Below are 25,107 nucleotides of genomic sequence, written 5' to 3'. Positions count from 1 at the left end.
AGTCAGCATCCCCACCCGCCTGACAGTGCCTCCGCTGCGAGGGGCAGATTCTCAGGTCTGTGGGTGGCCTTTCCCCTCGCACACCAAGCAGGCAGCTCTGCCCGGCTCCTCATCACCCCACTGGCCGCGCTTTCAGCCAGACACAGACCCTGCCCTGTCTTGCTGTTTTCTTCCCTACTGCATTTTTTTATCACAGTAAAGCAAATTTGTTCTTGACATTGTGAAGGGCAAATCGCCCTGTCGGCGTGTCGGAGAGGCGGGGGGCTCCGGCCCCACCTCGGCGGGGGTGTGGATGCTTGAAGCTGTGGCTGCTCAGCTCGGAGCAGCCCTTTGCCACCCGCAACCTCAGCGAGTCACCGAAAGCCCAGGGAATGGTCACGTCTTTAAAAGTGCTGCTCTTCCAGGAACCGCTGCGAGAGGAGCGACGGGGGGCAGCTGTCAGCAGGCAAACAAACCCGCAGTATAAGTTCATACAAGCAAACCTCTGAACTTCCACAAGCCAAAGAGCGAATAAACAAGTCTGAATAGCACAATGTGGGCTGTGTCTGGTTTGTACAATGCAGAATCGCCGTTTATTATTTTCATGTTGCCAATAAATAATTGCCTTTATGTAGAACAAGAAAAGTCAAAATGATATTCAGTGCTGCTGGAGATGTAAAACTAATCCTTAAAAAAGCACTTACGGTGGAAGGAGGCCACTGCAGCTGAACTCAGAGTCTAACTTTGTTCTTACCTCCTCTCCCTTTGTCAGCTGCTCTCAACCTTCCCAGATGCTTTCTGGGATGACATTTACAAAGCTTAGTCCCAACTCAAGACAAATCTGCCTGTAAAATAGTTTTAAAAAGACTAAAAAATCCTGTAGTTACACAAAGGTTTTTAAAAATGGAGAAAGGTTGTGTTCAGATGACACAAAACCAAATTATGCCTAAAACTTGCCTTTGACCAAAAAAAGCTTTAAAATTTTGTGTCTAAACTTAACATGAAAATGGAAAAGACATGTAAGTCTAAACTGGTGGCATTCTGAAAATCTGTGTTTCTGGTAGCAGCCGGTTTTGCAGGCGAGCACCAAAGAACAGGGGGGCACGTGCCATGCACGGCACACGCGGTGTATAAGCCACCACGGACGGCACCAGCCACCAGTACCACCCCCTGGGCTGGTGAGTTGGGCACCGTGGCTGGGGGAGGGAGGGCCACGAGGAAGAGGAGCTGCTTTGTCCCAGCAGCGGTTTGGGCTGCCTGCACCCCTGGTTTCACACTACAGCCCAGAACAGGCAGCGGAGCGCGGCAGGCAGGCGATGTCACACCTAAAGGTATCCACGCTGCCCCCACCGCGGGCAGGGGCTGGCGGATGGTGCCGATCCTGCCTGGTGCTGACTGCCGGATCAAGGCAAGGAAGCCGGCTACCCCGAGAGGCGTCAGGGCCCTGCTGCCTTCTCATCTTGTCTGATTCCGGCACATCGGCCTCCACCCACAAATGCAAACAGGCCTCGGTCCCACCAGCACAAGGCGAGGTGGCCGGTCGGTTGCAGGAGGCCATCGGGGCGCCCTGAGACGCCGGCACTGACGGACAGCGACACCGAGCACCGAGCACCGAGCACGCTGCGCTTGCAAACAGTCATCTCTTTTATTCCTCACACTGCCCTGGGCAGCGTCACCAAGCTGCTGCGCTGCCAACTCATTACCAGCATGGCTGACGGCATGGCCCACATGTGTGGCGGCAGCTAGAGAACCCCAGCCAGTTCAAGACATCCCATTGTTCCAATATGGTTACAAAAGTTGGATAGAAAATAAGATGATAAACTTTAAATCAAATGGTATTATATTTAGCAAACTGATTATTTATTTTCCTGCGCTATGGATGCCGCTGCCTGCTGTCAAAGCGAAGATGTTAAATTTTCACAGTGTATTACGAAATCATATACAAAAAGGAAAAAGCAGTGACCTCATGTGGTGTGAAGAGACATGTGTTGGGGGAAACAAAAAGAACAAAAACCAGAGTGAACACTCAGCTTGTTAAGCAATTCTCCACCTCAGTTTATAAGTGCATCATGGATTCAAATTCATCGATTCGCTGTTTGGTGTTTCCTTTTCTAATCCTGCGGTAGGAGATTGTGTTGTACCTGGAATAGCTGTGTCTGGAGATATCATTTTTTTTCCCCGGGCTGGGCTGCTCCTCCGGTTTCTCCACCTGGGCGTTGCAGCCGGGGCTGGCCAGGGCAGATGCCTCCTTGCTGCTGTCTTGCTGCTTTAGACAGGACACCTCGCTGTTCTCCTTCTTGATTTCGATCACCTGAACTTCATCCTCTTCAGTGTCCTCCTCCTCCTCCTCTTCCTCCTCCTCCTCCTCCTCCTCCACCTCCTCTTCCTCCTCCTCAGCCACTCTCACTCCGGTCCCGTCGGCGCTGGCTGCGGGGGTCTCCGCCGCGTTCCCCAGGTCCCCGCTGCCCGCAGACGGCCCCTGGCTGCCCGGACCTGCAGCAACACAGCGGGAGCGCGGGCGAGGACGGGCTCCACGCCGCCCTCACGCCCCCGTCACACGCGCCCTGGGCATAGCATCGCTCCCGGGGCCCTGCCAGCTCCTGCCACCACAGCACCCAACCTCCAGAGACGGCCTGGGGGCGTGCCCCACGTCTCCAGGCTGAACCCCACCACACGGACGCTCGCAGGTTCTTTAGAAAGGCTGCCAGCAGGCTCAAACTCACCGCTTACAGCAACCTGCCCTCGTGTTCTTTCATGTACCACCTTTCCCATGGAGCCCCCGCTTCCCTCCTTTAAAAGGAGGTGCCAGTGGTCGAGCCTCGAGGAGGGAAGAGCAGCAGAGCCCCCCGTGGGACCGGAGGCACCCAACCAGCTCCTGCCCTCTGGCATCCAGCCCGGTGCTGGGCCCCTCCGCAGGGCCTCCAAAGGCCTTTCCCAAAGCTCCCTGACCGCCTCGGGTGGCCGCTGGACTCAGCGAAGCCAAACTCCCCATTCTGGAGCGGCTGCTGGGGGCACAGGAGGGTGCTGGGTGCCAGCTCTGCCCGCCGGGCCGGGCGGGGAGGGAGGGGATGGAGGGGACCCAGCACAACCCCCTGGGCACCCACCGGCCTGAGATGGGCATCTCCTGTTCCTTCTGCCTGGCACATCTCAGGGTTAAATGATGCTTTAGCCCCGCAACAAATGGTCTATTCAACATTTTGCCTGTGGGGTCCTGACTATTAATTAGACTAAATCGGTAGGGTACTAAAAAGCTGCCTGCAATTTAGAGATAAAGTGCTGGTGGCTGGGGGGGCAGTGCAGGGCGGGGGTGCTGTGCGAGATCGTTTAATAGGTTTTATTGTGCACTCACAAAGCAACACAGCTGGAATACGGCTGTCAGCTCCAAGTGGGAAAGCCTCCATCATGATTCACCTCCTCGCAGCCTCTGCAGCTGCTATGAAATGTTATTTTGCCCATGACAAAAGTTCATATATTTGTTCCTTCTCTTAATCGAAGCAAAGTTTCTGTTTACAAGGCACAGCCCATGCATCTCTCAGAGCTACGCTGGGTGACTCCGGCTTTGCCAGGCCTGCCACAGTTACTCTGGATTGTTAATCTTCTCTTCTGCAGGCTGGGGTTTCATGTTTAAGTGGCAGCTGACATATAGGAAATACCAGCTTACTGCAGCCGGGTGGCCGTGTGAAGGACAGGAGGGACGGCCCGGCCGGCCCAGGAGCGAGGCAGAGCCCAGGGTGGGAAACGGGGAAGGGCAGCAGGGCTGAAAGCCCGCCTGTGGCGAGACATAGCTCTCCTCCTTTAATAATACTCAATAAACCCCCCTCCTTTTTGGAGGAGTGGCTGCATTCTGCACAGTATAATTAAATACATTCGTCTATATGTATGTATATATTCAACACATTTTAACTTGCTGCCGGGGCCGGGCAGTGAGGAGAGTGCAGGAGACCGGTGCGAGCCCCAGCCCTGGCTCCATCTGACTGTTTTTACCATTTTCACCTAGGAATGAGGAGAGAGAGACCCAGGAGCGGATGTTTAGGAGAGCAATTTTCTGCTCGACACTTGTGTGTCAGGGGGCTTTAGGCACTTGCTGAATCAGGCAGGAAAAGATTTGAGTTTTAAGGCCACACATTTTTGACTGACAGCCTCCCGAGGTTGTCCCCTGGACTCCCCTGCATGGAGCAGAAAATAAAGCAGCTCCCAGCCTCACCAGGCTGTGGGAGATCTCCTGGCCAAAGACCCCTCCGTGGTCACGGAGACACACACAAACCTCAGGAACAAAGTCGCCAGCCGTGTTTTCTAAGGTGCAGCAACTCTACTGATGAGAAATGAGCCACTGCTCTCCAGAACATAAGGGTCTGACCAAATTAAAAAAAAATACCACCTGTATGCAACTGTCTCTGAAGGTTACTCCTTGCTATGCTTTGGGAAGACCCCCCGTCACACAGCATTTACCTTCCTCTGATTCCCGGCCGTCGGTCCCCGTGTCCTGGAGATCAGCCGATCCCTGCTGTAGTGTCCCATCGTTTGCCTCTTGCTTTTCTTTAGGAAATACAAAGCGCAAGAAATGGACTGATGGAGCAGTTAGTGACGATAACTGGGTTTTAGATTGGCAGTAGATTTTTAGAGCAGATGAAAAAAATAGCTTGCTTATTTAGTTACATACTTTTTATTGCCTCCTGTGTGACTGCTAGCTCAAATTTGTCCCTAACTCTGAATTACTCTGAGTCATTGTCACAACTACCACACGTTAGGAATGTTGACTGACACACATAACACATCCCATTATTCATAAGGCCATACATAAAATAAAAGCTTTTCCCTCCAAACGCTTAAAGACAGGCAGCCTTGTACTTTACCTTCGCATTGCTTCTCTCCATCAAAACCCCCACAAGCTGTGTCCTCTGCCAATGAATTTCTATTTTCCTCCTGTTTTCCTTCTGCAGGTGGAGCATCAGGGCTCATTTCTGCATTTGCGTAAGGAACCGTCCCGACAGATTTTGCTATTTCATCGATGACACCGAGGACCTGGAGTGGGCCCTTCTCTGGGGCTACGCTCCCGTTGCACTCGGGCATGCCGGACGCCGCTGGGACTTCTTCTGTCATGCTGAGGGCCGTGCCGGGCCGTGCCGTGCCCGCCGACCCGGGCCGCGGACCTCGGGGGGCCCCGCTCCTGCACCCCGGGGTGGGGACGCGACTCCTCACCCCTTCTCCCCCCGGGGGTTTTGTTCCTCTGCGCCGACGGTCAAGGCGCGTCTCCTCTCCCGCGGGCGCTGCGGCAGAGCAGGGTCCACGGCCGCCCCGTCAGATGTGCCGAGGGCTTGCCAGCGGGCTCTGGCCACGGGGCGATCCAATCAGCACCTCGCTTACTGCTGAGGCTCGTCCCGTTGCATAATTAAATACACCATTTTAATTTACATAAACAAACAATCTGAAGCAAGGCAGCTTTTGTGCTGGCGTGGAGAGCGGGTCTTTCAGCATGTCAGCCCCGCGGTAATAAACAGAGATTTTGTCCTCCCGGCACAATGGCCCTTTGTGTCTCGGCCTGGTCACAGGGACGACGATTGTTCTGACCCCTAATCCCCGGAGGGTGACCACCTTCTGTCGCGCTGCTCCCACCTAACCCGCTTAACATTCCCCATCGGGTTTGCGCGCCGATAAACCTTGCCGTGCCGCCAGCTGGACAATGAGCGCATTTTGCACTTGTCGGGGAACCGAGGGGCTGGTGGGAAGGGCACATGCCCCGCACACGGCACAACGCCGCGCTCCTCCACGGCGCAGCCTCAGCCCGGACACACGGGCAGGGCCGCGTCCTGCTGGGTGCTGAGCACCTGCAGCATCCTGCTCAGCATGACGTATCGCCAGGGCTGGGCCCTCAGGGACGGAACTAGCAGATGAAAACCAAATCAGAAGGCAAAGGGAGGTTTTGTGGGGGGATGTGAACTGAGGCGGCAGGTCCCCGAGGCCGAGCGGGACACTTGCTTCCTGCTGGCACCCCCGCAGGACCCCCCCCGGCGCCCAGGCAGGGCAGCACCACCCCCAGCCGCAGAAACAGCTTCTGGCCCCAGCAGTAGAAACTCTCTTTAAAGGAATGTCAAAGGGTCAAGGGACGAGATCAGCACTTAGATCAGTCATTATCAGTCAGACCTAAAGTGAGCAGGAGCGAGAGGGGAACATTTTGCAGAGTGAAGCAGCACTGGGGCATTTTCTGACCGCAGCTGAACTCAACCCTGGTGCCCAAAGCCAGGTTTACGTAAGAGTGTAATCTCCTGCTGTGAATGACTTCTTGTGTTTGTACAATACAACATTTTTGACACCTTTGGGCTTTAGGGTTTGAAAATCCTCTTGTCGAGTTCAGACCTTGATTAGAAATGGACCCAAAGCCTTTCCACTGTTATTTTTTGTCTGTGAGTTTGCATCTTTAAATCAACAACTTTTCATCACTGTTAGGAAAATGCGTTTGGTGTAACTGATTTATAAACTCAATCCCATGCTGGAAAAGTTCATCCAAGAAAAATGGATGACGAGGTCTGAAAGTGGGTTGACGACACTCAGTGGTAGGTGCCCTCGGGAGAGGCCGAGGACCTGGCTGTGGCTGCAGAGGAGAAGGTTATTTTCTGTTCTTACCAAGCTGGCATCCCCCTGGGCAGGGGAGCCATGGGGGTGTCTCTCCAGGCCCGGCTCATCCCTGGCCCGGTGGCGGGTGCGAGGGCAGAGCAGGGATGCGGTGAGGGGCTGTGGCCACGCTGGGATGGGCACCACACCCTGCTCGGCACAGCCAGCACGAATCCTGCACCGGGGCTTGGGCGTGGGGGCAAACTCCCAGCCAGGCTTCAAAGCTGAAATAACCTGCAGCTGAAAACACAGCGCCAGGCTGGGGAAGCGGGGAGCCCTGCTGAGCCGGGAGCCACACCAGTTCCCATGGGGACAGGGACAGGGACGGGGACAGGTCCTGCCCCCACCTCCCCAGGAACCTGCCCACCTGCCTTCTTGATGGCAAAAAGATATTGACACTTTCAGGAATTTCCTGATGCCATCTATTGGTTATACAACCAGCTCTCGACAACTCACATTTTCCCAAACGAGCACCTCGTGGCCGAAGCGCGATTTGCATGAATCTATTATAAATCATTTTCCGTGTGACCTTTAACACAGGAAGTTTCCGTTCGAGATATCTATCCTCTGCTAAAATTTCAGAAATAGCACCTGGGATCTCAGAGGTGTTGGGGCACAACAGGGATCTGAAAGTTGGTGCAGTAAATCATTAGAGCCACAGCAATTCCAGCTCATTCCAGAAGTAGGAAGAGGCCACCATGGCAAAGCGTTCGCAGGGTGTTTGCAGAGTGTTACTGCAGAGCTCTGTAGGCTCTTCTGCCGTTAACTCTCAGCCCCGCAGTTTCTGCTCCGATCCCAGGTTTCCAGGAGCAGCTCCTGCACAGACCCTGCTGCTCGGGGGACAACAGGCACGACACACAGGCGCTGGAGCAGCCCTGGAGCAGCAGCCACGTAACCCCGGGTCACCATGGGAGATGCAATGCCACCCAAAAGCCAGGGCAGGATGACAGGCATGGTGGCGCTGGATGCAAACGCTCCCACCAGGAAGCCAGGAGGGATTACACTTCACTTGAACACCCAGAGAAAATGTCCTGTGGGTCACGTCAACAAACTACAGTCAGGCATTTCCATTTTGTCAGCAAGATAAACACCTTATGGTTATGAAAAATCATACCTTGGGATTCCTCTTCTATAGAAAATTTCAAAATTTTAACTTTTCACACTGAGGGGGAATGAAAGGAAAAGCAGAAACATGGGCATCCCCCCAGCAGAGCCGTGTCGGGCGCCAGCCAGCCCTTGCACAGCCCCGGGGCCGGGGCGCTGCTGGCCCGATGCTCGATGCTGGTGCTGGCCACGCCGGGCTTCAGAGGGGACCTGCCGGAGGAGCAGCGTGTTGTCTCTGAAAACAGGAATACATGCCAGAGGGATGCAGCAAGGGCACGCTAGTTACAAACCGTGGGCACATGCAGAGTAATGAACGTTCTGACAGTGCTAAAAATAGGCAGCTGGGGCTGTCTTCATGGAAACACCCTGCAAGGAGCCCGCAGGGATCGCTGGTGGGGGGAGCAGCTCCTGCCTGTCTGAGGGCGTCTGCCCACGCGGGTTGTTCTCCCCAGACTGACCCCAGGAGCTGGGGGGCTGCTTGTCACCCCCCGACCATCACGGCACTGAGAGCCTGGGAGCTGCTCGGACACTGCAGCATCCCCCGCGGTGTTTCTAAGCAGGGAGGGTTCATAGCTGGACTTGGGAAAAGGAAAAAGTAGCTGCAGGTTCCTCCCACCACAGGCAGCTGTTTATAAACAGAGCTGGGCAAAACCACCTCTCAAGGGCAGGAAAACATTTCATTTGCACAAACCTGAGGAGGTGCGATTTCTGCCTTTTTAAGCTTTCTTAAAAAAAAAAAAAAAAAGAACAAGCCTGTGCTGAAGGGGCTGAAGTTCACAGAGCCATTCGGGTTGCATCCCCGGCGGCTCCCCCGCACCGCCACCCGCACCGCCACGCTCCCGGCCCGCCCGGCCGCCAGAGCCACGTCCCGTGAGCTTCTGCTCAATTCCACAGAAGCTGGGTGCCACCAGCTGCTACGCATGAACACGCCTGAAACAGCTGCGTGAGAAAGGACCCGCCGGGTGCGAAAGCAGGAGGCAGCGGAGCGGAGCTGCCCGCGGGAGGGCGGGCACAGAGCCCTGCCTGCAGAGCGGCGCTGCACGGCCCAGCGGAGCCAACCGGGACCGGGCCAGGCAGAGAAACGCGGCAACTCCTCACGCATTCCAGCAGCTTCCAGGGCTGCACCTTTAACCTGAGAGGAGAGAGGTTTTGCAGCACGGTACGGCCTTGGAACCAGAATGATTTTCCACTGGATTTGAAATGTTCCCAGCAGAAGCCACAACCTGTTTCATGGTTTTGTGGAAAAAAAAAAAAAGAACCCTGAGATACCACAAATGTCATAAAAAAGGGCAAGGCTGGCTAGAGAGCTGCAAGCCAGCACGAACAAGGTGAACAGGTCTCGGGGCAGCAGCAGAGGCACCTCTAGGCCCTTGCAGGGTCCCAGTATTTGATGCAGGGTCTTGAGTTCAGGGAGGGGTTGCCTAGAGCTGAGCACTGGGCAGGACCCGGCTAAGTGGCATGCAGCAAATTAGTTGAAGTTTTGAGTTTAAAATAGAACTGCATTCTTCAGCGCAGCCATGCTTCTTTCTGCACTAAACTCGTATTGCCTCCTTTACCCACAGGGGCTGAGAAAAGGTGATTCCCTGGCTGTTAGGAAATCAGTGAGAACACCCGTGCCGAGGGTCAGAGCACCTTCCACACACGCTGCTCAGAGCCTCAGCCCCGGGGACCGCGGCGGCACCACGCAGCATTGCCCTTACGCCCTCCCTCCTCCTGCCCAGCTCCTGATCCTTCCAGATTTCTCTCTGCAAGGAGAAATGCCATTTTAAAAGAGATTTCTCCTCTGTTTTGCTCTCGGAGCCATTTGGTTTGGCTGTGAGCCCCTTCTCCCCTTGGAAGGTTGGGGCCCTGCTGATGTCGCCGCCCGCCCGCTGCAGCGGCCCCGCAGAGCCCGTCACCCACATCCTGTTTTTGCTGAACGTGTCATGTCGTCCTCTTGTAGCAACCAAAGCACGTGCTCACCACCGCTGGAAGAGCACAATGTTTTGGTCTTTCTTAAGGCCTTTCTTAAGCTTGTTGGGTGCTCGGGCTCATTCGGCCTTTCCACACTAAAAGCAAGCACGTATCTCCAAGGTAAGTCGAATTAACTTTCCATACCAGAAGGAATCCCTGCTTTGGACTGTAAAGCTGCACTAATTCCCACCAGAGACACAGCCGTAGGGGCTAGAGTTTATACAGTGTTTTAAATACTCTTTTTTTTCTCCCCTCTATAAAACAAAGCATAGGATCTGGGCTGTCACCAAGGCTCCCTGTCCAGGCCACGGGGTCTCTATACAGCAGCTGCAACGAAGGCAAAAGCAGACTTTAATTCAGTGCTTATTTCTAAGGAGCTGTGGGGGGGAAGTGAAGCAGGTCCTGGCCAGGCTGACGCGTTTTTGTTGGTCTCTGCAGATCAGTCAGCCCACGCTCTCCAAGGCAAAGGGCTCTGGCCTGGCTTTGGGCTTACACCAACTGTCACCCAAGGGAACGAGCCCGTAGCACCAGTGGGCAAAGCTTCAACCCCCCCGCTCAGATTAGCACCAGGTTAGGGATATTTTGCTTTCTGACACAAACACATGCAACAGTCGTGGGGCCAAACGTTCCCTGGGCGGATGGAGAGGAGCGCGCCCGCCCATGCGGAGCAAGGCACCGCAGCCACGCGCAGCCAGAGCCAGCCCGGCTGAAGACCTCCACATATTTCTGCAGGCGATGGCCAGCGCTCTGCCCTCGGCTGCCAGCCTGAAACCTGGAGCCAAGCGTCTGAATCGCACCGTGGGACGGAGTTCAAGGTCCCTTCCTAAGTGCTGAGCTGTTTGTTCTCCACGGGGCACTACGACAAGCTTCACCATATGTTCTGGTTGTTGTGCCACAGTTGCTTCCACACCCACGTATCTGGCTCTAACCCCACCGTTTGTCCAAACAGAAATCTTCTCTACCTTTTGTTCTCCTCTCAGCTGGCAAAGAACAGTAAAGCTCTATCTTGAGACAGCAAATCACAGGCAAAACACTCGATGTCTAGCCATGAGCTGCAGAGCCCAGACCAGCACCCGAAATGCCCCAGTCTGGGCTGACGAGTGGTGTTTGGGTGCCAGGCCAGAGACCCCTCCGGGCCCGGGGCTGGGGCTGAGCCAACGGCAGAGGGGCTCACAGGCTGAACCAACCACAGCTGCTCGCTTCAGCAGCACTGACACAACAGCAGTCCCATACGTAAAATCCTCGTGAGCTGCTCTCCTGGAGACTTGCCATATTACCATCTACCTAATCCTTTTAAGAGAAATTACAGATGCCAGTACAGATTCTGCTGGCTTAGCAACATTTATTAATTAGAGAAGTATTGGGAAGGGGTTGGTTTTATTCGGGGTTTTATTTGGGGTTCACCTTGGATAGAAGCTGTCGGGTTCAGCCTGAGCTTCCTGAAAAGACCAGGAAGTCTTGCCACAGTAGTACCCGAGTGGTAAACAACAACACGGTCTGCTCGGTCAGAAGACGAATGAGTCACACAAGGTATTTAAATTATCTTTAAAATTCTTCCAGTTGTATCTGAAAAACATAATTAGGCTGCTTGGGCTGGACAAATGGCCTATTTCTGTGCTGTGTGAGAGGGAGATAAAATTTCTCTTTTTCTTCACTTCTATGCCGTATTTATTAAATCACTTCATATGAGCCATCAAGTTAATCTTACTGCCTGAAGCCTCTGCTCCTGGAGAAATGGGAACAGCTGATGATCTGCCTGAGGACGAGCAGCAGAAACACCAGCCCAAGGGGCATCTCCTGCCGCGCTGGGGCTGCAGAGGGACGGGGTCCCCGGCACAGCCCTCAGAGGAGGTCCCCAGAGAGTGACCTGCGACCTGTCACCTCCTCCAGGCGCAGCACAACCCTGCTCGTCCCTGCAGCACACCCTCTGCCCTCACCTCGCTCGCCTTCAGGAGCTCAGATCATCCCGCCGGTGTTCTCGGGCGCGCTCCTCCTGCTCCGGGTGCGCGGAGCTGCTCGGGGCTCCGCTGGCTTCCCCTGCACCGGCACAGCAGAGGGGCTGCGGGTGTGCTCAGGAGGGTCCTTTCTACTCCAGATCCCCTGGAATATTATGCTCCAGCACACCCGCATAAATCACCTGCTGCAAACCATGGGTGAATCTCTGCCCTTCATTTCAGTACGTTACTGCCAGGGTCTGTCTCTGTCCCACACGCTGGGCTCTTTCGAACGGGACTGTCGGTGGGTTTAGTCGAAGCACTTGCTTTATTAAAGACCTTTGGAAGACTATGACTTCGGTAGCAGGAAATAAATAGCTATCATTTTTGCATTCAATTAAAAACCGTTATTAACACTAAAGTATGATGAGGAAGTTGTGCAAACATCCTTCACATTTCAGAGTTAGTCATTTTTCACTTCAACGAAGAGGTCCACAGTGTGCCCTGATTAAAAATTAAAATAATTAAAAAGCCCAAAGCTTTTTAAATATCATCAGTACTGTTGCCTGGAGGACGCCACGCCGCGCCACCCTGCGTGCTTCTGGGCGAGCTCTGCCCCGTCGCAGGCCACGCAGCGCTCCCACGCGCACGGCCCCAGGCGTCCAGGATGACGGTGCGATGTCAGACCCGACTTTCTTCCTCTTCCACCGCCCGGTGAAGGCCTGGAATGAATTTCAAAAGCTGCTTTCGGACACTGGATCTCCTGCTCTTCCGCGGGAGGGTCCCAAAACTACTGGTGCAGCTGCCGCCCTCCCAGAGCGGGGACATGGAGCCGCTGCTGGCCAGGCTGATGCTGCGGTTCCTCCGCAGGGAGGACCTGCTGGCAGCGCCGTCCCCGTCCCTGGGGAAGAAGCAGTCGTCATCCACGCTCGACTGGCGGCTCAGGCTCTCGGCGGCGGAGTCCTCGAAGGCACCGCTCAGGTAGAAGCTGTCCTCGCTGCCCAGGGTCATGGAGCTGAGGCGGCTGCGGGAGCTGCTCTCGCTGGAGAAGCGAGGCTGCGTCGGGAAGAGGGGTCCCGGCGTGGTGCTGCCACCAAGCAGGCCGGACCCCTCCAGCTCCAGCACGCTCGGCAGAGCGTTGTCGTTCACCTCCCCTGGAAGAAGAAGGCGAGGGGAAGCGTTACTCACCTCGAGGCCGGCGCGCAGGAAACGCCACGGCCCCCCTTCCCCTCGGGGGAGCTGCTTCCTGGCTGTGGGGTGCTCTTGGCCCCACCTGCAGGGTTAAAGCTGCTCCCTGGGCAACCCATTTAAAACAAACAAACAAACAAACAGAACTCTCCCCTGATAAGTCCAAAGTAAGAATGGAAACAAACTTTGCAACCCACATCAACTCCTTTCCCCGAACTCAGGCAAAAGAGCCTTTGGTCTGCATTAGTCAAGCAGCATCCAAATTCATTACTCCCAGAAAAAAAAGCTACCCCAGGGCCAGCCCCAGGCCTTCATTAACAGGGGTAAAAGAAAGCAAATGAAAATCAGGTTAAAGAATTGTGTTTTTACTGATCAGAGAGTGTTTCCACAGGGGGACTCGATGGCGCTGCGGTTTCCTACCCGGAAACGAGGACGTACCGTGCAGCAAGCGCTGTTCCCGCACGAGCAGAGAGCGCACCTCCACCCATTTCTGCTGCAGAGTTTGCTGTGAGGAGAAACAGGGCTCAGTGACTCCTGCACTTTCGCAGAAGTATGAAACACTTGTAAAGAAAACAGCGTATCTAGAAAGTACAGGTCACCTACAGGAAGCGTTTGTACGTTCCTCTTTTGACTATTTTCCCTGAGTTTAGCAAATCCCTTGCAGAAAGCACAAGTCCACTCGTGCCCTGGGTGCTTCGGCCAAGGTACTGTGTAAATCTGATTTAAAGAGAAGCAGCCTGACACCCGGCGAGCATGCCGCTTGCCTGCGGCCAGCCGCGGGACCCCAGCTCCCCGCAGGCTGTCCCCCTCCAGCCGCGGGACCCCAGATCCCCACAGGCTGCCCTCCTCCACCCCCTGAGGTTCCGGAGTGAGCCAGGATCGGGGCATCCCACTCCTGATTCTGGGGTCCGGCAGCGTGGCACGGGGATGGCACAGCTGGCTGTGGAGGACACACCGCCCCGTGCAGCCTTACAGCTGCCAGCCAGCCAGCGCTGAGCAGCAGCTTGTTTTCCCTCTGTTGCAGGTCAGCTTTTGGTGTAAAAATAAACTATTGCGTCGCTGATAAAAAAGAACCAACAAGAAGGTGAACCTCTGCGTGGAGGCACTTCCCCGTGAACTGCATGAACCCAGTGCACCACAGACCTGCAGCTGGACCGGCTGGCAAACCACACGTTTACACACCCAAATTGGTCTCTGTGGGCATACTGCATCCACATTTTTTCTCTTTTCCACATTTCAGAGAAATCAATCGCAAAATGAAAGCCAGCATGGCAAGCCCCAGCACCCCACCGAGGCCCAGCAGCCCCCCAGCAGGGCAACGGGTCCTGGGGGTCCCTCAGCCATCTACAAGGGCTCTGGGAAACAAGCCCTTTCCTGGCTGCTCTCCTTACTGAACCCCTTCCCAGCGGGTTTGGACACCACGTGTTGGGGTGCTGGTGCCTCCGGGCTGGCAGGCGCAGGTTGGGTGGGCAGCCATCCCCAAACTGGGGGTACGGGGGGCTCCAGCCTCCCCAAAACTGCCTTTCCTACAGCACAAAACAGGCTCACCTGCAGAACGGGAGCAATGACAGCTCTTCAGGACAATTAGACTAGAGAAGTCGGCTTATACAGTGCTGAATAAAGTAGGTTTTAGAAGTTTTAATTCAACTAAATCCAGGAAATTGTACACAAGAGATGATGAGGAGTTGCCCAAAGGTTTTCCCTATCCGCACCCAGACAAAAGAGCAATGACCTCTTTGGTTTCTCCCAGTTCTCACTGGCTGTGGGACTGTCAGAGGGCTGCGGCCGCCTGTTCCCCCGGCGTGGCTGAGCCTCCCGCGGGTGCTGCGCTGGCTGCAGCGGCCGAATCGTGGAGCTCAGCACCCGCGGGCACGCCGCCGTCTCGCTGCGGTTACGGGGGTTTGCAGCCAGCGAGCACCCCTCTGTAAGGCAGCGCAGACAGTTAGAAACACAATTGGGTTCTTTCCACTGTGGCGTGAGAGCGCAAGGCCGGGCACACACCCGGGTTTTACTCTGTAACAACGCTCGTTGCAGAGGTTTGGCACTTCTGGGAAACAGCTGATATCTAAAACCTCCCCTCTTGAAACAGAACCTTTCACAGCAGATTTTGAGATGTTGGTGCCATAATTTCCCCGGAAAGAAGCAGGGGGGGAGAGCGATAGCCCATTTCTGGTGGCTTTACTGCTTATTTCCTCCAGACTTCTAAGGGACCAGAGCGAACAGCTTGCCAAGAGGCACTGAGCGTGCCCGGGATGGCAGCGTCCTGCTGCTGCGTTCTCACTAACACAGCGATGAGCTCTCTGGCCACGTCTGCCAGCCGGCTGGGCAGTCTCAGCATCCCCATCCACTGCCCCAGCTCACACCATGCGGCCCTTGTGCCCACACCAGCATCCCAACGCATCCCACCACACTGGGCCGTGCCGGGGGTGCAGGGGTTTGTCCCAGCCCCAGCCCCACAGGGAGCACCAGCAGCTGGGGAGCGACACCTAAACCCATCCCGGCTATTCCCAAAAGCAACCCCATAGCCCCCACCAGTGTAATGAGCCTCGGAGGGGAAACCCAGCTCACGGAGCTCTCACCCTGGTCTCCTTGCTGCGACCATCTTCTAAGGTGAAGTAAGGGTGACCAAGACATAACCCGCACAGCCCAGCACTGCCTCAGCACCCTGCCAGTGCAGACCGGGGGAGCTTGGGACTGTCCAGCCCCCCCGGCTGCCATTTCCTTCGTCTACAGCATCAGCGGCACACAGCAAATGACAACACCCAGTGCCATGCTCTCATAAATGCAGCATGAACCAAATTAAATGAACATTGTTTTAAACATGCTAAATACTAAACATGAGATCGCCCCCCTGGCCATGGCACACAGGGCAAACCCTGCCCCTGCCGCTCAGCCCTGGCAAGCCCAACCCGTTTGGCAGGAGGGTTATTCTCGCCAGATTGATTTTTAACACACTTTTTAAAATACCACACTCCTGCGTGGAGGGTTTTGGCACAGAGTTGCCGTAAGGAAAAACTCCTCACTCAGGCTGAGTCCCGGCTTTGGCAAGGCCCGGCCCCTGCGTGGCTACAGTGGGGTGAGTGGAGAGGCATGCTGGGGTGCTGGCACCCCAAATTACTGTGGGGGAAAGTATTACCAGAAAACTATACAGAAAATATTACAGGGCCAGTGTCTGGGGGTGCTGGTGGCAGGGAACACGTAGGGGTGTGCCCCCTGCCAGGACACCCACCTACCCCCTCAGCAGTGAATCCACAACAGCCCTCTGTGTTCAGCAGTGGATGAGCGAATCCATTATATTACCTTCAGTAGCTGCAGCTTGGTCTCGAGCTCCATTTTCCGCAGAAACATGGCCCCGTTGACAGTCTCTAACCTGTGAGGAGCGGGCGATGTTGGCACCGAATGGAAGAGGAGCGCTGGGCACTGCCAAGGCTGATGGGCCCCGCACCGCAGCATTGCACCAGATCACATCACACCGCAGCTCACCACAGCTCACCACAGATCACCCCAGATCACCACCCCTGCGGCGCAGCACAGGGTGCCGCAGGGCTCCTGGGGAGCGGCTGCAGGTGGGGGACAGGGAGCACCCACCCATCCAAACCCTCTCCCCTAAGCCTGCAATCAGCACCAGCGGTGCTGGTGCAAGACGAGCAAATGCGTGGCAAGAGCAGGAGAAAAAGGGCCAGGAGGGTCAACACCAGTGCCCCTTCCCAGAGCCCCGGTCCCCCTCCTGAGCCGTCACCTGCTGTAAAATCGCAGCTGCACAACCCAACCCACGGGGGTTTCTGCCCCTGAGACAGCACAGGCCCGCAGGGTCAGACGAGACGCTTTCTTGGCTTCCAGCAGGAGAGACTATTAAGCTAAGAAGGAGGGATGCCTACCTTAAATAGTTCCCTGAAGACTTTATCAAGTCTACTATTTGCTTGTGACTAAACCCATCTGTGTTCACACCATTGATGCCGGCGAGGATATCGCCTGTTAGAGACACAAAGAGGTGAAAATCAGCATCTGCAGCACGCGCACACCCTCCACATGCTCTCCAATAAAAGTAATTGGGAGAGAAGCAAGACGAGGCCACCCACAGCAGGAAAAAACATGAATAGTTACCAATCTGGAGGCCAGAAAGATGGGCAGGACTTTCTTCTTGAATTTTGCAGACACAGGTGCATACCTCCAGGGAGTTATCATTTTGGTGCGGAAATCTAATTGTCTGTTAATAGCAAAGTGACAGTGTTACCGATATTAAAACCATGAAAACAATTTTTTAAATTAATAGCCTTTCTACACATTTTTTTGAACAAAAAGGCTGTGATGAGCATGGTATAGTATCATGCAAGTGAGAACACCAAAATGTTATAACCTAACAATTAGAAATTGCATTCTTATGATAGAGAACAGCAGACACCTGACAGATGTATGTTGGTTTTGCAAAAAAAAAAAAAAAAAAAAGTTTTAAAGCAAGTTGGTTATGCATTATGAAAAACTGAGTGACTTCAGTCAAGAATATCTGTTAGCACGGATGTGGACAGCTCTCTGGAAGGGTATGTCACGTTCCCAGGCACAGCAGGGCAGGGTGACCCGGGCTGTCCAGGTGCTGGACTCCTACTCATGGCGAGTGCTGCATGAAGGCAGCTGGTGCTGACAGATAAATTGGTTCCCAGTGAGAACTGAAAAGCAAAGAAGAGTTGAACTCTTTGGCTCTTTTGGCCTCTTAAACTCATTATCCACACATGGCCCCACACTCCCTCCAAAGTGCTTTTAGTTCTTGACTCACACATTTAAACACACATTGAGTAATTCTCAGTACAAATCCGTCATGTGATTATCAGTGCTGACACGTATTTAGAAAGATGCAAAAGTGGGTGATGACCAGATCTTGCACTGACAGGAAATGTCTTCTTGCTTTCATGTAGATATCGGTATTTAGCCACATCTTCCTACCGAAATTTAAGACTGAAGCTGAACTTCCTGAAAACCTGTGACAGCCACATCTAAACCAGATATAAGAAGTCACGTTAGATTCCCAAATTTCTCAGTCAGCAGAGAACAAATAGGGATGAAGACCAGGTGAGTTCAGAGCTTATCATCTGGCCAAATCACAAGGCAGTGATTTCAGCCCTTAGACCAACACTAAAACTTTGGGCTAAACTAAGAGCGCCAAGTGAAGCACGAGGGTCTTGGAGGACAAGCCACTGCAGGTGACACTTGCCTTTTTTGTTTTTACCTAGTGCAGAGTGGTAGGTCTCACCTACTAACCTGGAAGATTGGGCCAGTTTGAGCAAGACAAGCTGGACAAGGGGTATGGGGCTCCTCACACCCAACTGGAGCCATCTGGACAGAGATGTCTCAACATCCCCACCAGCGCCACCAGGAGAGTGGACATCTCTGGCGTGTGACTGATGGCCCCAAGAGAAGCACTCCGACCTGGGGGGTGGACTTCCCTCTCGTGTACCTTCTGCTCCTGACAGACAGCAGCAAACAGCCATGGTTTTGGAGGGGACATCTAGCTTTGAGGTGGCTGCACTGAGGGGACAGACGTGCTACCACTCGTCCGCCTCACCCCAGGCTCTGGTCCGTGAGTGGGAAGGAGGAGAAGAAGCAGTAACATGGGAGAAGCTCTGGCGTTCGGCCATCACTGTAGTTCTCATGTGCTCCCTGCAGATGGTAGACCTGGAGTTTCACATCATCTTGTTCTGGTTTGCCTAAATTTAACTTGTAGTAATGAAATTATAGTTTCTAAATAATGGCTTATCCTTAGTATCAGACAGATGCTGCCATTCCATAGCCTGGACTTTCTAGTGAAGTGCTCATGCTGAATGTACATTCAGGAAGAAAATGTGCCAAGAACGATTATTTTTATCAGAATGTCACATATAATGAAAATCTGCCCTGACGATTTCTACAAAAGCCCAATAATTGACTCAATTATCCTCCCTTCTGAAAGCTCGCCACTGTTCACGAGCTGAACACTTACCCGCTCATTAGTCACAGAACCAAATTTGAAAAAGTTAAGCTTTTCCTCATACACTCATTTCACTGAAAACACCGTTTTCCCTTTGTGCACAGATACAGGAAGCCCTTTGAAGATGCCCCGGTGCTGCCGCCACCGAAACCGGGGGGGGGCGTGGGAGGGCCTAGGGGGCACCGAAACAGGCTCCTGCCTGCAGGTCCCAGTCAGCCCGAGCCCTGCGGTGCTGCCACGTCCCGCTGCTCCCAACACTACAGCCTTGTACTCCTGGGATTGTTTTTTGTTTATTTAGAATTTTAGCAGGTTTACTGATCTAAGAGTTACCGTTCTCACAAAAATCTACAGAACGATAATCTCCCATTAGCAGTACGGCTGTGAGATTCCACTTTTCCTGATTTTTTTCCACTTTTTGCTGATTTACTGATTTCTACATCTAACAGAATGTCTTTCTACATGGTTTAGCCCCCCAAAAGTCATGCTGAGTAGTTATTTCTTAAAAGCCATACCAATATTGTACATTTACTTCAAAAATACATGTCTCTATATATGTTAAAGGATGTAATAAAATGATAGGATAAGGTAATATTTGGAGAGGGGATTTTTTATCTCTCATTTTATATATGAACATATTCTCATATACAATTCTGCCCAAAAATGTTCACTTATGGAGGTAAGAAGACACTGACATTGCCTCATATTTGGATTTGGATGAGATTTCTCCTACGTTCAAGGCTCTGACTTGTGAGCAGGCCAGAAGTTCTTATCTGTGACCTTTGCTATTAAAAAATTCCTTGGAAATGCATCCTAGTTCTGTATCACTGCTGTGAGGTCTTCAGATCTCACGAGGAGCTGACAGATACCGTTTTCTGCTCTATGCTGTCTTAATTTTGAGGATGTTACACTTACAAGTTTGCACCATGTTTTTTTTTTAAATGAATCGACGTGTCATGTAAGTCTTACCTGGATTTCAAACCCAAACGTCTCTTTATCTTCTTTTAATATAGCAACGAGGTGTCTGGAAGGAGAATACACAGAATTCCGTATGAATGCTGGGGTGCCACACTTCGTGCACTCTATTTCTAACCAAAACCGTTGTGCCCCCCCCCGACACCCCCCCCATGCCCGCAGGGTGTCAGCACGCCTTCCCCCGACACTGCAGTGGTGGTGCCTGCTCTTTGCTGAGTCAAACTGAGTGTCACAATTTCACCTGCATGTCCCAGGTGTCGGGCACCACTCCCTGCCTTGCACCCTTGTCCCGTGAGGGCTGATGAACAGGAAGATTCCCAGGACACACATTTTGTGCAGGGTAAGTAAATAACAGTGATTAGAGAAGAATATCTTCATACCTTTGTGGCCTGGAGGAGTCGCCCAGGGAGCTGGATCGGGCTAAGGCAAGCTGGAACCAGAAATGGGAGTGGAAACGGGTCAGTAGGTTCATGGTTCTTTGAGGCACATGGCTAAAATCAGCAGTTTAGAGAAAAACTTGGCACCAGCTTGCACCAACGCAGCCTCTCCCTCAGTCAAATGAGAATTTAAACTTTCAGATCAGGAGGAAGAGCAACTAGGTCCAGGATGCAAGACAATGCACCGTCACAGCCAAAGCCACCCGTTAGATGCTGGCGGGGAGCTCCGCCAGGCCCAGGCAGAGGCAGCAGCCTCTGGGCATGCTGACTGCTCCCTGCAAAGCTTGGAAGAGGCCCCCTCCTGCCCAAGCAGACTTCCTCCACCTTATGGTTCCTTTCCAAGTGAGCTAGAGAGTAATTTTACAGAGTAACAGGTCTGATATTGATGCCTGTGGGGGACGTTTAACTGGCATTGCTGCAAGATGAAGTAGCAACTGCGACACGTTCTGGTGTGAAGGGTTGCATTAACCTGCAAGAGGCTGTTGTTGAAGGAATTCATGTTTATTCTTCTTATGTTGGAAATTAAGCCCTGGAAAAGCCTAAAGCCCTGGCTATAGGGCAGCTTTTTCATTTTTCCAAACCTTTTAAATATAAAACTCCATATTTCCAAAATAAAAAACCACATGGGTACTCTTAGCACATCATAATGTATATTGTTTCAGTTGTTCACCTCCAGAAAACATCTGGGCATCCTTGCTGGAAGATGGCAACGCAGTACCCGTTCCAACGTCAATAGAAAAAATTTGCCACCTGTTACCTCTCCAACCTTTCCTGCAACAAGCTAAGGTTGAGAGCTGAGCTACCACCAGCCAATATAAGAAGCAACACAAGGCTTTTTTTGCACGGGGGTGATGATTTGACACCTTCACAATTTGCTGTCATAAACTCACAGACACCTACTTCGGAGGGGGACAGAGGTCTGGAACCAGAAGCGACTTGGCTGGGAGACGCCTGTAGTGGTGGAAGAGCCCGCGGCAGCGAGGTGCTGTTGAGCATGATAGAGATTGCTGTGAAAAGGCACGAGAACACGTGGGAAAATTCAGATTGAATCCCAAGGAATATTTTCTGACAGCAAAAGAACTTGGGGCAGGCAACTCCTCCCCGAACTGCTGGAGGTGTAATTTCTATGGACAGTAGAAGTGGGAAAGACAAGAGGCACGACCGCTCAAGAGAACCCTGCGTGGACAGGCCATGGGAGATGGACCTCCCACTGCTCCCTGCAATGTCCCCAGTCCTCCTCTTTTGCATAATTACAAAAAAACCCCAAAGCTACATGGCAGCCCTGTGTTTCTGAATGAGAGAAGGACTATTCCCTCTCTGTGGATCACATGGCTTTGTTGTGGCACACTTGGGGAGCAAGGGGCGAGCTGGGGCCGCGGCTGGGCAAGTGGCCACCCCAGGCCACGAGCTACGGCTGGGCTGCTCCATCCGTGGGGTGCACAGGCACTTGGGCTCCTGTGGAAGGACAAGGGGCTGACGGGCACACAGCACCAGGGTGTCTCTCCGGCAGTGGGGACGCCTCAGAATGCTGAAGAAAGTGAGGCTCCAAGCTTCGGGAGGCCGTGGATTGCCATCGGGCCCCCTCACGCTGTGACTAGTGAGCCCAAATCACGTCTCTGCTATGCTAAGACCTCACCTTTCTTTTGTACCTTTCCCCTAAATATCTGTGGGTGTTTATAAGCTTAATGCTCGTCAGAAAAGGCAGGAAGCACACCTAAATCAGCCAGTTATCTCAGCAGTTTGTTCTGGTGGCTGCATAGCATTGCCGAGCCAGTGCATGCCTGGTCATGGCACCGAGCATCAGGAGCCCTGCTGCAGGCTGGGTGGGCCTGGGCCTGAGCGGGTCTCTGGAAAAAGCCAGGATCAGTGTTAAACGTTGATCCTTCCCATAAAAATGAACCAGGAATAAGGGATTTTATCACTGAAATGTTTGCAGTCAGTATGGCCAAATGCCTTTGGCAGTACAAAACGACGCCACAGCCTGACCACCCCCAGAAACACCTGACGTTATACATACGCGTTTATGGGAGAGGGGGGAGAGGCCAAGTGTGTAATAATAAACAGCACGACGGGTGAAAGAGCCCATGGCGGGCGCTCGCCCGGGCTGCTGGGCCCTGCAGCACCCGGCACGGCCCGCGCAGAGCCGTCCTCGGGGCTGGCGCCCGTCTTGGAGTTCGTCTTTAACCAGCCCAGCCGCGTCACAGCCGCTGCCGTCGGGCTCCCCGCGCGGGCAGCAGCCGCCGCACAAAGGGAGCTGGATGCCGCCCAGCAGCAGCGTTCCCAGGATTAGTCTGGCTCTGGCTTCCCTTTATCTCCCCACACTTGTGCAAAGAAAAGGATTAAGTGCGTTTCCGTTACTGAACAAAGCAAAGCCCTAAGTGCACAGATATTATGTACCACTCTTCTGATAATACTTTCAGATTATAATGTGTCTCAAACATTTTCTATTTAGGCTTCTTCATGCCAGACAAATAGACCCAAGCTGGGATTGCTCAGCTGGCAATTTACTGCAACAGCAAGAGTTTTGTGGGAATCCAGTTGCAAACGACAGAAATGTGCTGTTCTGGGGGAAACGCCCAGCTGAGAGAGACAGCCCAACCAGCCCCAACAGTTCTAGCAAAGTACTCCAAAATCTGGGTGGAAATAACTCATGGTAGGCGCTTTCTGTCAGCACTGCAGAGCAAAGGGCAGCCTAGCCAGGCTGCTCTACTGAGGTAACCGCAGGTTTAAAGGAGCACCCGGCCGGCAGGAGCCTCTTTTGACGCCCAGCACTGCTGTGACTGGGGAAGAAACGCAGCCGGGGCAGATCTCAGCTGCAGAGGCACTTCATGTGCCCGAGCCCCCGCAGGCAGAACGCCTCTTCGCTCGCTCCTCCCAAGGGCTTCCCAGGCTGCCAGCACTGCAAAGATTTCACTGCAGTCCCCAAACCGGCTAAAGGCACCCAGCAGGAATCCTTCCAGCACCCTGCAACCAGGAGTCGCAGTGAACACAGCGGGGGTCACTCGGGAAAACTCGACCGGTTCTGCTCACCCCTGCAAACGCGGGCAGGAAGGAGCCGACGGCTCCCGGAGCACAGGAGCGTCCCCGTACCTGCTTGCGCCCGCGGGGCAGCGTCCCCACCGTGTTGGCCAAGTGCTGGATCCTCCTGCTGTCCATCGGCAGAGCCGCGTCCCCGCCGGCGGGGCCGGCCCCGAGCCCTACCAGGTTGGCGTTATGGTTCTGCTGAATGAGCCGCCTTAGAGCCATGTCGGAGGAAGGACACTCAGAACAGCTTTGCTAAACGCTGGGGCATGGCTGAGGAAACTGAAATATGCTCGTCTCTCTGCAATCAAAAAGTACAAGGCCGGAAAGCCAGCCACGTGACCTGTGGTTTAGGTGCACATTACGTTAATCTCTTCTAGCAGATCACCAGGGCGCTCGGTATGTGTTGTGCTCATAGGAGAGTTAAGAATTAGGCTTGGCAATTAAAGAAATCTGCTTAATTTTTTCCATTCCTGCACACAACAATTCTCACTGAACGGCTGCTTCTCCCTGCAATAATTTGTCCTTAAAGCACTACTTGCTTCAGACACTTGCCTGAATTCAACTTGTTCGTCCTCTCACTTGCTCAGCATCCCTTGCATTGCTCAGCTTACCTTCTGGCAATGCTTTCTTTGGCTCACGGTGCCCGTGCGTGACTTTCCAGCCACAGGGAGGGAAGGAAGATCTGAAGGCCACAGCCCGAGAGCAGGAGCTGAAACCACCGCAGAGCAAGGGCGGAGCAGCGCCCTCAGCACAGCGCCCGCCCGTTGGCAAGGAGCAAGGGCTCACCCAGCAAAGCAGCAAACGCAGGGCCTGAAGGAAGGGACCCGAGGGGCTGCCTTGGCAGAGTGGGGGCAGGCACGGGGCCAGGGAGAGCCTTGGCCGGGCGGCGCCCTTGCACCTCTGCCGACTGGCCGGGGCCGGAGGGCGACACAGGGGCTGCCGGCAGGCGGAGGGGGAGGCAGCCGCGCTGTGCCCGGCCGGGGCCACGCACCGAGCCCACCCGGGCGGGCGGGGGGGGTGCGATTGTCAGCGACACCCCGGGTGCCCTCCAGACCCCCCCAGGCATCATCCCCGCACACCCGCCTGACACGCTGGCGGCCAGGGACCTGCCGGGGTTCCCAGCCGGGTCTGGCCAGAGTGTGGCCTGACCCCTGTGGCCAGCCACTGCTCTAAAGTCGAGTTACAGGGGGTTCCTCTCTTTCAAAGGATTTTGTCCCAGCACCAAACACACTTGGGAGGATTCACAGCTCTGAATTTTTGGCTGGTTTGTTTTTTTCACTCCAGTGAAAAACTGCCCACTGTCAGTGGGCAAGAGCTCTAAAATTTTTTGCTGAGTCAGCTGGAGAAACACCAGGTTGGTAAATGTACAAAGGCACCAGAGTTCGTCACAATTAACCCTCGCTAGCATTTGAACCTTTGCAGGGAAAAGCAAGGCTATTGCTGTCAAAACAGGGAAGTAATAAAAGTGTACAAGTTACATTCATTTTTCACAGTAGAGACTTTTTCCACAATTTGGAGCTGGTTTCTGTGCCTGCCACACCAGCTCTACCCGCGAGGGCGGCCCGGGTCGGGTGTCTGGCTGCGGCCGAGAGCGCCCACCCACAGGAAAGGTGAAGCTTTCAAGTAAGGGATTGTGAAAGCAGCAGAATGAGTTTCTGAAACGAGTATCGATTAAAAAAAACCAACCTGTGTCTCCTCTTATACTGGAAACAATTGGGTTTTGGTCTGCAGAGCGCTACAGATCGCACCATGATCTTGGCAGAAGCTCAGAGTAAGTAAAACAATGAGCATGGTGGGACGGGCCTTGCCGCTAAAAGATAAGTAAAATTTAACGCCAAGCACAGGAGGGTTTTGTTTCCCCTTTTTTTTTGTCATGGCTGATTTTAATCACATTTCTGACACAGTAAGTTTATTTTCCTCCCCCTTGCTGTATCACCTCACCAGGGAG

At 53.7% G+C, this 25,107-nt stretch overlaps 2 protein-coding genes across 2 annotated transcripts; both read right to left on the bottom strand.

Moving 5' to 3' along the window:
* Positions 1–551: 551 nt before the first annotated feature.
* ERMN (ermin) lies at positions 552–5,448 on the bottom strand. Its single transcript, XM_074910586.1, has 3 exons — positions 4,833–5,448; positions 4,429–4,515; positions 552–2,472 (listed from the first exon to the last, which is right to left on the bottom strand). Exons 1-3 carry the CDS (start codon positions 5,077–5,079, stop codon positions 2,036–2,038), a joined length of 771 nt encoding a protein of 256 aa, XP_074766687.1. The 5' UTR covers positions 5,080–5,448; the 3' UTR covers positions 552–2,035.
* Positions 5,449–11,049: 5,601 nt separating this feature from the next.
* On the bottom strand, positions 11,050–23,381 carry CYTIP (cytohesin 1 interacting protein). The gene is made up of 8 exons (XM_074910685.1): positions 23,226–23,381; positions 20,079–20,128; positions 19,693–19,747; positions 16,872–16,974; positions 16,646–16,739; positions 16,068–16,137; positions 13,206–13,272; positions 11,050–12,733 (listed from the first exon to the last, which is right to left on the bottom strand). The coding sequence occupies exons 1-8, from the start codon at positions 23,379–23,381 to the stop codon at positions 12,261–12,263; spliced, it is 1,068 nt and encodes a 355-aa protein (XP_074766786.1). The 3' UTR covers positions 11,050–12,260.
* Positions 23,382–25,107: the final 1,726 nt, after the last annotated feature.

This window comes from Athene noctua, chromosome 7, assembly GCF_965140245.1.
Source record: "Athene noctua chromosome 7, bAthNoc1.hap1.1, whole genome shotgun sequence".
Taxonomy (NCBI): Eukaryota; Metazoa; Chordata; class Aves; order Strigiformes; family Strigidae; genus Athene; species Athene noctua.
This window is presented reverse-complemented; position numbering and strand designations above follow the sequence as displayed.